Source organism: Lissotriton helveticus, chromosome 2_1 (assembly GCF_964261635.1).
Source record: "Lissotriton helveticus chromosome 2_1, aLisHel1.1, whole genome shotgun sequence".
Lineage (NCBI taxonomy): Eukaryota > Metazoa > Chordata > Amphibia > Caudata > Salamandridae > Lissotriton > Lissotriton helveticus.
In genome coordinates this window covers 592,496,370-592,511,851 of record NC_136059.1, presented here as the reverse complement: position 1 = coordinate 592,511,851, position 15,482 = coordinate 592,496,370, and the positions used below count along the sequence as shown (strand labels likewise).

The following is a 15,482-nucleotide window of genomic DNA, read 5'->3' as shown; positions in this document are numbered from 1 at the left end:
TGTGAAAAAATAAGTGTGATTCCCTTTAATAACCTTGAGGCGAGCCGGCTCCTGTAGAACCACTTGCCCCCCTATGGATTTGAAAGGATCAATAAGTTTCTTTAACTTCCACCTCCTATCCATGGTTGCTTTGCTCAGGTCGGATCGTACAAAGAAGGACAAATAATCAATGGTTACTGGGGAGTTTGGCCGTGCTTTCAGGGAAACTGCCTGCCTTAAGAGGAAGTTGCCAAAATGGATAAGGATAGGCCTGGGGTATTTACTTTCCCTATTCCTTAACACGAGAGGAAGGCGATGGGCCCTCTGGACCTGTGAGTCCCAGTCCCAGTCCACTAAGTCCGGAAAGGCCTTGGGCAATAGGTTTAAAAGGTAAGCCCGTGGGTCTGATCCTTCGACTCCTTCCGGAATACCGAAAAGTCTCAAGTTCGAACGTCGGTGGCGATTTTCTAAATCTTCCACTTTCAGCTGAAAGGCTGTGATATGGGCATCATGTTGACTCAAGGTGGATTCCGTACGGGCCGAGTCCTCCTCTATATGTACCACCCTCTGTTGGAGCTCGTCGATGTCCTGTGATATCCCCCCCTAATTTGGAATTCATCTCTGATAAAGAGTTCTGCAATTTGTTATTATCCTCCCGCAGCTGCAAAAAGTGATCTTGAGCTTCCAGACGTTGATTAGTTAAGGTTTGCAGGATAATATCAAGAGGAGAGGAAACAGGAGTAGATTCAGATTCTCCGGAGATAGCCCGCAGTGAAGTTGTAGTAGCTATGTCAGAGACCGCACTTGATGTTGGAGAGAGTAAGGGGGATGAGCCCGGGTGGATTGGAATAGCTGTGGAGGTATTAAATCCTGAGGTGGGGTCTGCTGAAGTAGATTCTACAACACCTGAAGAAGGGTGGCTGGAGTCAAGCTCCAGAACTGTAGGAGGGAGAAGCGGATTAACGATCAGGGGCGAAGGAATAATATTTGTGGAATGCCGAAGATTAGTGCTATCATTCCCACAGTCCCTGGGAAGAGGATCCATAGATGCAGTAGAATTATTTATCGAAGAGTCAAATATAGGTGGGCTTGTACCTGACAACCGAAGAGTCATATTTTTTACTAACCCCTTAGCCTGTATTCATTTCCTGAGGGGGATTTTTTCTGTGAGGTGAGCCTTCTTCGGTGCAGAAACTGAAATTATACTTGGAAGCCCCTCAGTAGGGCCAGTTCTCCCTTTTTTACTCTTCAACTTGGCTTTAGGTTTTGCTTTCTCCCTTCGAGCGGCCAAAAACTTGGCAGTGTCTGAGGAGGAACCGGCGGTGGAATTGACATTTTCCTCATCGTCTTCCACTTCTTCATAGTCTTCATTAGAGCCCTCTCCGCCCCCTTCCTCTACCCCCTCAGGGAGAGAAACAGATACGTCAGTACCAACCAGTGTGTCTCCTGTGTCTATTGACCCCCCTGTTTCTTCTTCCAGAATCCTGCCAGATTCAGTATTAGTGTCCCTCTGGAGCACGCCAGGATTAGTCTCTCGTAAGCCCCCAGATACATTGATCTCAGCTTCTTCTAGCATCTGAGTACTGGGAGGGCTGGAAGTTAAGGTAGTTATAGTAGAAGAAGGTGTCGTGTCTACTGAGGCAACATTGTTAATGCCGGTGTGAACGAAAGGAACTTTGTTGCCATCATTGCCTGAGCTGAAGCCGGCACTCTTCCCACTATTGCAGTCATTATTCGCCACAGTTAAGGCGCTTCCTGAACTGCCCGCATGAGAGCCAGAGAGACCTCTCCTGCTTTCCCCATTCAATGGCGTAACATCAGAAATAACCAGAACGGGAGGGCGCAAGAGTGGCTTACCGGTTCCAGGTGGTGGCGCGGGTAGGCTCGTTGTAATCTTTATGGCAATGGGTGAAGAAACCACCGGAGCAACCAGGGCAGCAGGAATGGTCGTCGCTGATTTGAGTGCCGGTAAAGCCGGGGGGACTGCTGCAGATTCCACGGCAGCAGCTTTAGCGGCGCGAGTGGCTCTGGGCACATTTTTTGGAGCCATATTCTCTAGTAAGTCCCGGCCCGTAACTCCTGCGGTCACAAACACACCATTGAAGGCAGCGGGAGCCAAAGACACCCGTCCGCGCCGCACCAGCAGCCCAGACGTGCCGAGCACCGATCCGCGGGCCAGTAGCAGGATCGTATACCTCACAAGCTGTGAGGAGGTGCACGCCAGGCAAAGCCGCAACATTCGGCTCCGTTCCAAGTTGCAATAACTCCGCCGGGACTACCAGGACCAGAGGTCAGGAGCGCCCCTGAAGCCACGGCACACCGCAACACTGCAACAGCAAGGACAGGCGGATCACCAATCCCGATCCCGATTCAAGCAGGTTTGTCCGGTTCAAAATTTTCTCTTTTAGAATCGCCAAACTGCGTGAAACATATTCGATCCTCAGGTTATTTTCTCCCCCTTCTTAAAGTCACTAAGTGAGGTGAGACGGTGGGAGCTCCTAATAGGCTGCTGCTCTACGACGCCCTCACTCCGCCATTTTCTATGGTATCCTGCTATACTTGAAAGCAAAAACAAAGAAGCTTCACTCCTGGGGGATTCAAAATCATGTTGTTTTAATTAGCATCAGCAACTTAACCGCAACGCCACCAATACATTTCAACCATTACGGTCTAGCTCATGGTACCTGAGTTTGTTTAAAAATTACATACTGCACTCACATGTCTTTTATGCCCAGACATTCTGGTACTCGTAGTCTGAATAATGTTAACCTTCAGATCAGTGCTGTATTTGCACGTGTTGCTCGTGAAATGAAAGACATCCTTTGGAGATCTAATCAGTCGTTAAACATAGAGGAGTCTCGGCATTAGTCCCTTTAGCACAACGGTAATGTTACAATAAACTGCAGCCCTCCTCCCCATTTTGAATTTTCCTGATTTCACTTCAAACGGTACATGCGTGTAATGTAACACCTTTCACCAGCAATACTCCAGTTCACAAAGATGGTAATTTATAATTCACCAGTCTCTCTGATTAGGCACTCGTAATTGTCATTCTTGCCATGGTGAAACATGAGGCCCCTGGACACCAAACCATTATGGCTTGTCGTCGATATGAAAGGTAACACACACTCGCCATGTTCCATGAGGCTGTTTTATTTCTTTATGCATTTAGAAAGTTTTATATAGCGTGAAACATGACCCTAGCGGGTATCCGAGCGCTTTACAATTGATCAGAGAGCAGAGACAAATAGAACCAATAATATCATAGTCTAGATTAGAAAAATGCAAGATATGGTAGCACCATAGATAAGGGAGGGTACAAGTTGTACAACACATTGTCAGGAGCAAAAGGTCCAAACAAAACACTAACATTGAGCAGTAGTCATGGGAGTGATTGAGTACCATAAAAGGGACGAAGAGAGGAGATCCTAGAATCTATGGCAGAAATGTGTTTATAAGTAGAGCTTTAACTTCTTTCTTGAAAGATGCAGTTGCAGGAATCAGTCTGATATCAGGGGACAAGGCGAGGAGATTGCTTTTGGCATTTTACCAGTTGCAGAGGTTCCCAAGACAAGGTGGAAGTCCGTGCCTATCCGGGCTGTAGCAGTCTTGCAGTGTGTAGTACACACGTGACTATTAGTATCGCTTGTTTGGCACTGGACCAATTTGATTCTTCAAAAGCTCCTTTCATGCCGGGCTCAAGCACTACATAAATCCATGAAACAATGCAGTCGAAAAGTGGTGCGCTCTAACTGCTGGTGCAGTCATTGGGATATGACCACTATCCCCGAAATATCTTCAGAGACAAGTGAAGTGATACTAATCGTTACATGGGTACTACACACAGGAAGACTACCGCCATGATCTCCTCATGGGAGACGTGAGCGTATGTCCTGGGCTAATTTACCTTTCATTTATTTATTTATTTATTTTGAAAGTTTTATATAGCGCGAACAAGATCTTTGCAGATATCAGAGCGCTTCACAGACAAGGGAACAGCGTGTGGGTAAACTAGCAATTGGGGTGGGGAAGATACAAGTGGGAGCATAGTCATCAAGATACATCAATAATGATACAAGTGCAATATAGTCGATAGCGTAAACACTCAGGCAGGTCAATAACATGCGTCATACAAAAATGCAAAAAAGTTTAGTATAACTGAATGGTGCACAGTCTGTGAATAACATTCCCAGTCATAATTCAAGTGTATTTAGCCATGAGGATAGCCTTTACTTCTCTCTTAAAAAGCATGGTAGAGGAGATGAGTCTGATTTCAGGGGGGAGTGAGTTCCAGATCCTGGGTGCCATTCCTGAGAAGGAGCGTTTATACGTTTTTTCTTTGCGGAATCTTTGGGGCTTTAGCAGAAGGTTGTTTGTGCCTCTGGTGTTCCTAGAGCCTCCGGAAATCGTCAGCTTTTGGGCGAGGTATCCGGGTGAGCTCAGGTGGACAGCCTTGTGCGTGATGCAGGCGATTTTCAGATGAATTCTGGCTTCAAAAGGCAGCCAGTTCAGGGCTCTCAGGTCAGGGGAAATGTGTGAGTGTTTTCTTGAACCGGTGATGAGTCTCGCTGCAGCGTTTAGAGAAGCTCTTATGGGTGCCGTGGTAGTTGGGGGGAGACCGCAGAGGGCGATGCTGCCGTAATCTATTCGAGGGATGACTAGAGCTTGTACTGCAGTTTGGAAATCTTTGGCTGGAAGGAAGGGTTTGAGTTTCCTTAGGGTATTGATCTGATAGTTCGCCCCTTTAGTTGCTTTGTTGATGTGTTCCTGCATGTTGAGGTTGGTGTCAAGTGTTATTCCTAGAGATTTTGCTGAGTCCACAATGATGGGCTGAACATTGAGTGCGGTTAGGTGTTTAAGCCAGATTTGAGTGCTAGTGATCTTCGCAGGAGGTGAGATCAAGAGGAACTCTGTTTTAAGAGCAGTGAGCTTGAGGTGATTAGCGGCCAACCATGATTGGGTGCTTCTGATCGTTGAGTTCAAGAGCATAATGTCTTTGGGTGATTGTACTTTGAGATAAAGTTGAGTGTCATCGGCGTACATGTGGAATTGGACATTGGATGCTTGTAGCAAGGTGGTGAGAGGTTCCATAACTAGGTTAAACAAAGTTGGGGATAGGGAGGATCCTTGTGGGACGCCTAGCGTTACCGGTATTGGAGAAGACATCAAATTGTTGCTCTTGAATTTCTGCGTTCTGTTGTGTAGAAAGGACGTGAACCACTTGAGCACAGTTCCAGATATACCCATTCTTGAGTTTAATAGGTCAAGTAAGTTCTCATGTTTGACGGTGTCAAATGCAGAGGAGAGATCAAGAAGGATCAGGAGGCAGGTATCGTTTTGATCTAGGATTTGAAGGGCGTCGTCAATTATGTGTATCATAGCAGTTTCTGTACTGTGGTCCGCTCTGAAGCCTGATTGATGAGTGTTGAGTAGCTCAAACTGATTAATGTGTCTAGCCAATTGAGTTTGTGCGCATTTTTCTAGCAATTTGGCAAGAGTCGGAATGTTGGTAATGGGACGGTAATTATTTAGATCAGAGGGGTCGGCAGTAGGTTTCTTTAGTAGAGGTGTGACTTGTCCCACTTTCAGGGAGTCGGGGATGGTCCCTTGTTGAAGTGAGCTGTTGATAATTTTAGTCCAAAGTGGGAGGAGCGACGGGGTAAGGTCTTTGACAGCGTTGGCAGGAAGGGGGTCCGTGGGGTGGTTGGCTGGTTTCACCGTACTGAGCAGTCTACCAATTTCTTCTTCCGAGTAGGTGGCAAAAGATGACCACGTAGCATTGTTTTTTGGTTCAGTGGGTGCTGTGCAGAGGGGTTTGGGGTAGAGACTTGCGTCAATGAGGAGATCATTCTTTATGTTGTCTGTTTTTTGGGTAAAGAAGGAAGCGAAGTCTTCACAGGAGGGTGCAACGCCCAGAGTACTGAGTGATTGGGGTTGTTCCTTGGATTGTGTTCTGATTAGCTCAAACAGCTTTCTCGGCCTATTTTTGGCATGGTCGAGCTGACAGCTGAAGAAGTCTGATTTTGAGCGTTTTATTTTCCTGAAGTAGGCATTTCTCTTTTTCTTCAGCGTTTTTAAGTGCAGTGCAGAGGGAGCAGATCTCCAGGTGCGCTCTGCCATTCTCATGGCCCGTCTATCATCATTGAGACTCCCGTTGTACCAGGGATTGGATATTTTTGTGGATGCTCTTTTTAGCTGCAGTGGTGCAGCTTCATTAACTAAGGCGGTCATAGCGTTGAGATAGTGATCCGTCAAGGATTGGACATCCGTCATGCCAGTGGGAGGAAGTAATATATTGCAGCTGTTGGGGGGTAGAGAGTTTGGGTTGAGTTTTTTCAGGTCTCTTTTCCAGACTTTGGGCTTGACGGATTGAGCCGGGTTAGCTTTGACTTTTTCATTGATGAAGAACGTGACAATGTGATGATCTGACCAGTCACAGGGTTTGATAGATTCTAGTTGGATAGAGTTTTCTTTGGAGATGATAAGGTCGATGGTAGAGCCTTTCTCGTGGGTCGGGCTGTTACATATTTGGGTGAGGTCAAGGGCGTCGAGGAAGTTTTTAAGACTGTTTACCACCGCGTCATTCTGATCGTTCCAGTGAAGGTTGAAGTCACCAAGGTATATTTGTGTGAGTTGTCGCCCTGAATTGGTTGTGATCAAATCCATAATTTGTTGCGAGAAAGTGAAGTTGTCCCCAGGTGGGTGGTAGATGCCGTGGAGAGAGCAAATCGGTTTGCCTGCACTGCTAATATCGAGGCACATGTATTCATAGGAGGTTGGGGAGGGTAGGGAGGGAGAAATTACTTTTGTGACAGAGAGGTTACTTCTGTGTATACAAGCGATTCCCCCACCTTTTTGATCAACCCTGTCTAATCTGGTGATGTGGTAGTTGGGGGGAACCAGTATGTCCAATATGGGTGTAGAAGATTCATTTAGCCAGGTTTCAGTCATGACGATGAGGTCAATGTCCAGTGATAAGATGAGATCAGCGATTGCAGAGGAATGTCTAGAGGCCGATCTGCAGTTGAGGAGGGTGCATTTGAGACGGGGTGTGTCGTGGGTGGAAGAGGCTTCGAGAGAGAGGGGGACTTTTCTCAGGTTACTAAGGATAGAGATTCTGTTGTTTTGTGTGGGGGGTCTAAGGGGATTTGGATGAATCGTTGGAATGGTGCGGAGGGTGGCGGGTATGTTGTTAAGGGGAGCTGGGCCGTAGGAGCGGAGGAGGAAGATTGTATCGAGGTCCGATAGTGTGTTGCAGGTGCGATGGGGACGGTTTTCCCGATTGCGAACAGGGATTGAGGTCCAGGGCGGGGGGCGTTGAATGTGAGAGTCAGTCGCCCAAGTGGAGGTCCTGTTAGGCAAGGTGGTGCTGGTGAAGGCGGGTGAGGGGTGTCTGGGTTGTGTGGAGAGTAATTGATGATGTGGATGTCTTGCTTGAGGAGGGCGGTGGGTGAGGAGTGACTGGAATACGAGCAGAGTAGTTGTTTGATGATGTGGATGTCTTCTTTGAGCTGGAGGAGGGAGGCCATAACGTAGTCTCGTGTGGGATTTGTGTTGGTGGTGGGTATTGGAGTGTTGGGGGAGGATGTCATATTATGGAGGAGGGTATTGGTGGTGGGTGGAGAGTGCATGGTGGAGGATGGGCGTATGTCATTAGTGGTGGGGGCGCATGTAGGGTAGTAGGGGGTGAGAATAGGGGGGTGAGTGTGGATGTAGGTGGTTCTCTTTTGCGGAGTTGCAGTGATAGGGGCGTGCTCAGTGTGGCTAGTTAATGTGTGGAAGAGGGGGCTGAGAGTGGGGGGGGATAAAGGGTGGGGATTGTCTGTTGGCGTGTCAGTCTGGTGCTGAACTCGGTTAGGCGGATTGTGAGTGGGAGCTGTGGTGTTATGGATGGAAAGACTGGGAATGTGGGCTGGTGAAGGGGGGGAGGGGGTACGGTTGGTGTATATGGGTGACAGATCTATGTCTGTGATTGGGGGGTGTGAGGTATCCACCATAGGTGTGTGTATGACTAAGGTGCTAGTGCTATAGGAGAGGTGTGAGTCCTTTTGAAGCTGAGGTATGCTAGAGGCGTTGTTGCTGGGGGCTGTGATGACCGGGGAGAGCGGAATGGGAGTGGAATGAGTGGAGGTCAGGGTGTTGGTGGGACGGGAGGGGGTGCGGCTGGTGTATGTCGGGGAGAGATCTAAGTCTGTTATTGAGGAGTGTGAAGTCGTTACAGTAGGTGGGTGGATGACGACGGTGCCGGTGGTGGGGGAAAGGTGCGTGTCGTTTAGGGACTGAGCTGTGTTGGAATCGTTGTGGTTGGGGGCCGTGAGGTCCAGGGTGGTCGTACTCAGTTGGGTCCGCGCATTGGAGAGGTGCTGTAAGAAAGTGTGAAACAGGTTATCTAGTAGATCCAGGTTCCTGTCTGTGGATTGGATTAGGACGATCCCGTTGTTATAGATAGTGATGGAGGTTCTGCCTGGGAAGAGTTGGGATGGTGTTATGGAGAGTGTTTGTCCATGAGCGGATTTCCTGGAATTGGATACGGTGAGTAAAGAGAGGAACGTTTTTCTCCATTGAGCTCTGCGTGCGGTGTGGAAGATGATATCAATGTTTACGGCACCATTGACCGGTGAGTGGTAGGTGTCTGCAAAGGGTATTTCAGGGTGGGACCTCAGTAAGTTGTGTTTAAAGCGTTTAGCGGCTTTTTTGGTGAGTGCGGGTGGGTAGTTGATTCTGTATGTGTGCTTGCCGATGAGCTCCATGTTGGGGTGACGGAGTCGGTAGGGGTGGGAGGGTGCTCAGTAATCACCGGCTGCATGAAATGAAAGTGACACTTGCGGGCAGCCAAAGTGTATGCGGTAGTAGTCACTGCAGATAGGGATAAGATCTAAGATCTGTTGTGGGTGCGTAATGCCCAGATGTAGGGTATACACTAATGATAAACTGGGGCAGAATACAAACAAATACCCTAATACCCAATTGAATGTAACAACAGTGGCATTGATGAGCAGCCAGAGTATATGAGGTAGTAATTGGTGCAGAAAGGAATGAGACTTGAAATGGGAGCAGGTTACATAAGTGTACCCGGTCAATATGTGCAATTAATCAGTGCAATACATTGAAATCGCAGTAGGTTACAAACAAGTACGGCATAGAATTTCGATATAATACTGATGATAAACTAGACTTAAATACCAGTGTATATAGTAAGATACCTAAAATCAAAGGTGACAATAGTGAATAGTCAACAATGGGTGTTTCTAAATAAATGAGGTGCCTGAATCAGTGGCAAGAGAAGGTGCCCCAGAAGTTATATGCTATGTAACAATAGTGAGTAGTCAAAGATAGATGAGGTATATGAGTCAGTAGCCAAATACAATTACAACCAAAAATTATATGAGACCTGAAGTGTCACTAGTGTGCAGCCCCAATATATGGGGTAGCATTTGGTGCATAGGGTGATGAAAAAGTGGGATGTGCAGTACAAATGAGGTGTAATAGTCCGTAGCCAGAATACTGAGTAGTCATATAGTGTCACATAGTAGTCATAGTGAGTAGTCAATAACAAATGAGGTGCATGAGTCAGTAGACAAAAATACAGTTGCAACCCAATTATACGAGACCAAAAGTGCCCCTAGTGAGCAGCCAAAATATGGGGTAGCAATCGGCGCATACTGGTAAGGAAAAAGTGGAATGTGCAGGATACAATTAGGAATAGAGACATATAATACCACTGTACAAGGTAGACACCCTATCTTCGTCTGACGTGTAAACCTATGTTGTATATAAATGAGGTAACATCGGTGCATTACAGGTGAGGACAGAGTGATATGTGCAAGCTCCAGCTAGGAATATACAGCCCCTGTGAATAAAATACTACTGTAAACATATATTATAGTAACATGAAGTATAGTAACATTTAATATCACTGTAGAAGGGTAGACACTCGGTCCTTAGGAATGACTAGCGAAAATAAAATACAGCTGTAGCCACTCAGTCCTGAGGAATGACTAGCGTAGTAAAATACCACTATAGACATATAGTGTAATAACATATAGTATGGAACATGTGATACCACTGCAGAAGGGCATAAAGTATAGTATAGTGACGTGTAATACCACTATAGACAGGCAGACACTCATTCCTGAGGAGTGATTAGTCCATGATGGTCGCCCAGGCTAGACAGTCTAAGATCGCCGAACCGTTATGGGAGATATGGGAGTTAGTCCTCTGTCTGCTGCTATTACTTTGCGCACAGGAAGGACAGTTTCACTTTCCATTAGAGCAAGCCCTGTTCATAGCATGTTGGGAAGGAGGCTTATCTCTACTTCTGGCAGTCTTGTGTGGGGGAGTTGAGCTGGGAGCCTCGTGGACATCGGAGGCATGAGGGGGATTTATTACTACAGCTTTATGGCCCCAGCCATTTTGAACAAAGGAGATAGCTTAGAGAAAGTGAGCAGGCGGGTGGGGTGAAATAAATACCTTATGTGCAGTCTGCACCATGAGCCTGTTAGGTTTGTCAACAACGTTTTGCATTTGTAGTCCTTAATCAGAGGGTGAACAAGTCTGGATGGGGGCCACTCTCAGCCCATGGAAGTCCCTGTCACCTCCAGCCTCCACTAATCCGGCGACCATCCCAGTTCCTTCCGGTCCCGTCAGCCTCCTGATTCTCACTCCACGCAATGCTCACTCTTCACACTTGCCATTCTCATTCCTCACCATTCTCTCTCCCGCCTGCCTCCTGTTTCTCACTCCTCAGAGCAGCGGTGCCAGTAGCGACTCAGCAGGCTCCCGCTGCTTTAGGCTGTGGGCCGGTCACCGCAGCCCTCGACTCAGCCGCTGTTTCTATCTCTGGCGGGGCGAGCTCTCTCTGCCCACCGAGGCCGCCGTTGCTCACTGCTGTGTAGCCGGCGGATCTGCACTTCAGTTGTTCCCCGCTGGTCACAGCTGCCGTGGAGCGGACGGGGGGGGGGCCAAACTCAGCTCCTGATGCCGCCGTGAGATCGAAGCGCGGGACAATCCGCAATGCCGGCTCAGCAGGCTCCCCGGAGCTTCAACTGCGCCGCGATGTCTGGAAGACACGGCTCCAGTGGCAGGTTGCAGGGCTCCGCAGGCGTCAGACACCGGTGAGGAGTGCCGGCTCAGCAGGCTCCCGGTACCTCAGGGTCCCGCCACCTCCCTCTGGTCAGTGGGCAATCCGGGCAAACGGACGCGATGAGGCTCAGCAGGCTCCCGGTTCCTCAGGGTCCCGCCACCTTCCTCTGGTCAGTGGGCAATCCGGGCAAACGGTCGCGATGAGGCTCAGCAGGCTCCCGCGGTCGCGATGAGGGTGCGCGAGGGCTTGTGTCCAGTGGCGGCTCAGCAGGCTCCTGCAGCTTCTGGCTCCAACCTCCGTGAGTCGGGTCAGCGGACCACTCGGGCACTCGGGCAATCCAGTTACTCGGGCAATCCAGTTACTCGGGCAATCCAGTTACATGTTGTTCCAGTTACTTTTGCTCCAGTTACTTTTCTGCGACGGGCTGGTGGGTGCTATCAGGGATAAAGCCCGGTATGGGATCCCCAACACTGGGAGCTCTTCACGGGAGCTCCTACCAGGCGGCCATCTTGCCCTTCATCATAACGCTGCTACCTTTCAAATGATTTATTATTCCGCAGATCTGGGTTCTGGGTCTTCACGGGGCAATTTTGGTATATTAGCACTTGTAATCACCAACAAAAGAGACAGGGAACCGAGAAGTGTCTGTGAATGGAAGTAGTGTTGTTGAAATAATTGAGGACAAAGCACCCTTTGCCGAAATGCAAACTCTGAGAGATCAAGCAAATGCCAGGAGTGTTGTAGCACGAACTGTTCAGAACACCAGCACTGTGCTATAAGGAATATTAATGCACCCCTTTGAGCTGTTAGACGATTAATAATATGTATGAGTTGTGTTTTGCTGTATAGTTTACCAATAACTGCAAATCCAGTAATTGCTTTCTGGTACAATATTAATTGGACGAACCACAAGTTCCAGAATGCCTGTCCATGTTTAAAAGACATGAAAGCACAAACTAAAATCGTGAACAAGACTAATATATGGACAAACTGCATTGGTAGCATTTGGTGGAATGCTGTTGATTTATCAAATACATTTGGAAGCACAGCCCCCGGGAGTGCAGCGTCATTATTCTCTGTTTCTGCATTATTTTGGGGACTGTGGTCATAGCCCAAATGACTGCACCAGCAGTTAGAGCACGCCGCTTCCACGGCGCTTTGCTACATGATATAGTGTGGGCTTTTATTGCACAAAGTGAAATTGCAGATATGAGACCTATGAAGTATTAAAAATATTTCACTGGTTCCTGTAGAATTAGTTTAATCTTCATGACCACTCTGCACATCTTTACGGTTGTCTGTTTAAGCTAAATTGTATTTATGAATGGTTAAGAAAACACGAACATCCTAATTTCAATCATTGCTATCTTTCAGCTGCATTTAGCATAGAACAGCTTAAAAAGTCTTTCTTCTACAGACACAATTCTTTATTCAGCATATATCAAAGGGTGTTTTTATTGTGCAATTGTACACTCTCAACACCTTAATTATGTTTTTATCTTTTTATGGCCGAGCAGTGTAGTCCAACATCTCACAATATCCATTTCTCCATTTGAAAAAGAACGCCTTTTGCAAACTGACTGCCCCAAAATAAATCTGTAATATACAAAAAACTATTGTTATATGATCCTGCTTTTATGTGTTGCCATTTTAGAGTTCACCACACATTTCCAAATCACTTGGTCTTTGGCCTTATGGTTTATGATGTCACCAGAACTCCTGAGTGGTATATATTGTACGATATTGCATGGTTACTCGTTATTTATCCAACACATATGTAATATACATGGATATGCCTCTTATGTGTGCTTGGTTTTGTCCTTCTGCAAATCGTTTACATATCTGTTTGTGATTCACTTCTTAGGTACCATTCAGAGAACATAAGTAGGACGTATGGCGAGTTTAAATTTGGGCCCCTATTTATTAGGTTATGCTATGAGTTGGATCTGCCTGAAATTGCATTGGAACTAATCAAGGATCAGGTATGTATCTTGTTTAAATAGTTGCCACTGCTGGGTGCATGTACCTACACTAGCCAGTTACTCTCTTCACCATAATTGTTACTCATAATTTTACCTAGGTCTCAATGTAACCAGGTTGGGGTCTTGGGGAGCTAAAGTGTAGATACTCACAAACATTTTCCGAGGGGCTGCAAAGTATGGTCTGTGGTGAGCCAGAGGGCTGCATTGAAGCTAGCAGGACGGGAGTGGGGCTTTGTGGGCGGTTAGATGTTGCAGGCTACTTTATTATATTCTTTTCCTTTACTCTAGTTCGCTTTTACATAAAAGCTTCCCCATTTATTGAACATCTTTCTAAATGTTAGTGCTCTCTGAAGTAAACAGCAGCCCAGTGCTGCTGTTAAACTGGGGCCACATGTGAAGGTCAGGAGGGTCACAGGCGGCCCCCGGGCCGTACTTTGAGTATCGCTGATCTAAAGACTCCTGCTTTTAATAATTTTATCTGAACAAGAACAATTGCATCTCAGCAGTTCAGTTCAAGTTCAAAAGACCTTTATTCGAATTTCATAAAATTCATAAAAGTACCGTGATTAAAAAACAACAATTTATTTGTATTATACATTAGTTCAAAAGATTTCATAATAATAATAAAAGTACAATACAATTATACAATTTTGAGGCTAAATTCAGGGATTTTCCATCGTTTTGCGCACTCTTGTTATCAATCTCAGAAAAGTACTAGTACGGAAAATTAGTTCATCTGAATCCAGCGAAACCAGCATTCTATAGGACTCCTTAAGTGTCAGTGGTCTATATTTCTTAAACTACGGAGTTAAAAACCATTTAATATATCTCACATAAAATTTGCAAAAGAATAGGAAATGCAAATCATCCTGTAAGCTGACACCATCGCTCGGGCAAGGTTTATAATCAGAACTTTGACAATAACCCAAGGGAAAAGACAACAAAAATGTTACTGAACCCACCCCTAAACGAAACAATAATGATCTCTCCCAGCTAGTCATGGGTAGGGAGAGATAAGGCGGGAGTGGATGCCTACACAATTCATTTCCCAAGTATTTTGCGACAGTTGATTTTGATGATTCTCTTTCCATCCTTTCGGAATTATAAAGTGCATACAGTGCATTTCTGACCTTTATCCTTGGACTCGATCCTGGTTGGGTCTGAGAATAAATTGCCTCTGTCCACGGCACACAATGTTTTAAAAACTCCCGAGAGCCAAGGAATCTCCATACCATGATCACAATTTAAACAGTCTTTTATAATATTTTGTGTGAGGATGGCTGAATCATTTCTCCAGACTCTTATCCAAAACAGTGCTGGTCTTGCTCTAATAAAATCACTAACATACGGGAGATTTAATTCATTGTGGCAGATATAATCAGAGGATGAGATTGGAGCGCCCAGTATTTTCCTGCAAAAGCGGCTTTCTTCCCATTGAATGCATGAGCTACCTCCAAATCCCCAGACCTCCGCTCCGTAAGAGGCAACGGGTAAACACTGTAGTTTAAAAAAATTTAAAATAGCTCTAGTGGCACCTATTTTTTTCGGGCGGGGCAAGCTCAATATGGAATTGGTGGCTTTCGAGAACTTGCTCGTGGCATGGGCCAAATGCCCACTCCACGAGCCGTTCGCAGCGAAAACCACTCCTAAATAGGGAAATGTGGGCACAGATTCAAGTTTATCTGTACCTATCTGTATAGTGTTGAGCTTCCTTTTCCCTGGGCCACAAGACATTATGAAGGATTTTTTAAAATTTACCCGCAGATCCAATTCCTCCATAAAATGAACAAAACTCTGGACAAGAAGGCGGAGGGCATTAGGTGTGCGGGCCATAAGCACCGCATCATCTGCGTATAAAAGTGCTGGTAGCGGTTTCCCTAAAATTGTTGGGACATCGCTGGTGACTTTCCTTAGGCTGGTAGATAGACCATTAATATAAATGATAAACAGCAGGGGTGCTAAAACGCACCCCTGTCTCACCCCCCTACCAATGTCAATTGCTCCAGAGACTTCGCCGCCCAACCCAATTCTGACTCGAGCTTTCGAGTCAGTATGGAGATAGGCCAGGAAGCCAACAAGAGCCTCATCTAGCCCATAGTTCAGTAGGATTGTCCAGAGTTTGGATCTATTCACCAGATCGAGAGCGGATGAAAGATCCATAAAAGCAAGGTAGGTGGGGGACGATCGGGCAATACTATACTTATCGATTATTAATTTGAGATTTAAGCATTGCTCCACTGTCCCCACCCCGCTCCGGAATCCCATCTGGCATGGGTCCAGTAAATGTATGTCTTCAGTCCATTCAAGTACTCTGTTATAAATTACTCGTCCCAGGATTTTTAAAGTGTTGTCCAGAAGGGAGATCGGACGATAGTTAGCCGGTTCCGACCTATCTCCCTTTTTGAAGATTGGGACGATAGTACTAGTTGCCCACGTGA

The 15,482-nt window shown here is 46.4% G+C and overlaps 1 protein-coding gene across 1 annotated transcript in view; it reads left to right on the top strand.

The window, feature by feature from the left end:
• Positions 1-15,482, top strand: part of PTCD2 (pentatricopeptide repeat domain 2) — a 281,004-nt gene that overhangs the window by 99,175 nt on the left and 166,347 nt on the right. The window contains exon 4 of the mRNA XM_078675279.1: positions 12,927-13,044. Coding sequence (XP_078531405.1) covers positions 12,927-13,044 — 118 coding nt within the window. The remainder of the gene's footprint in view (positions 1-12,926; positions 13,045-15,482) is intronic.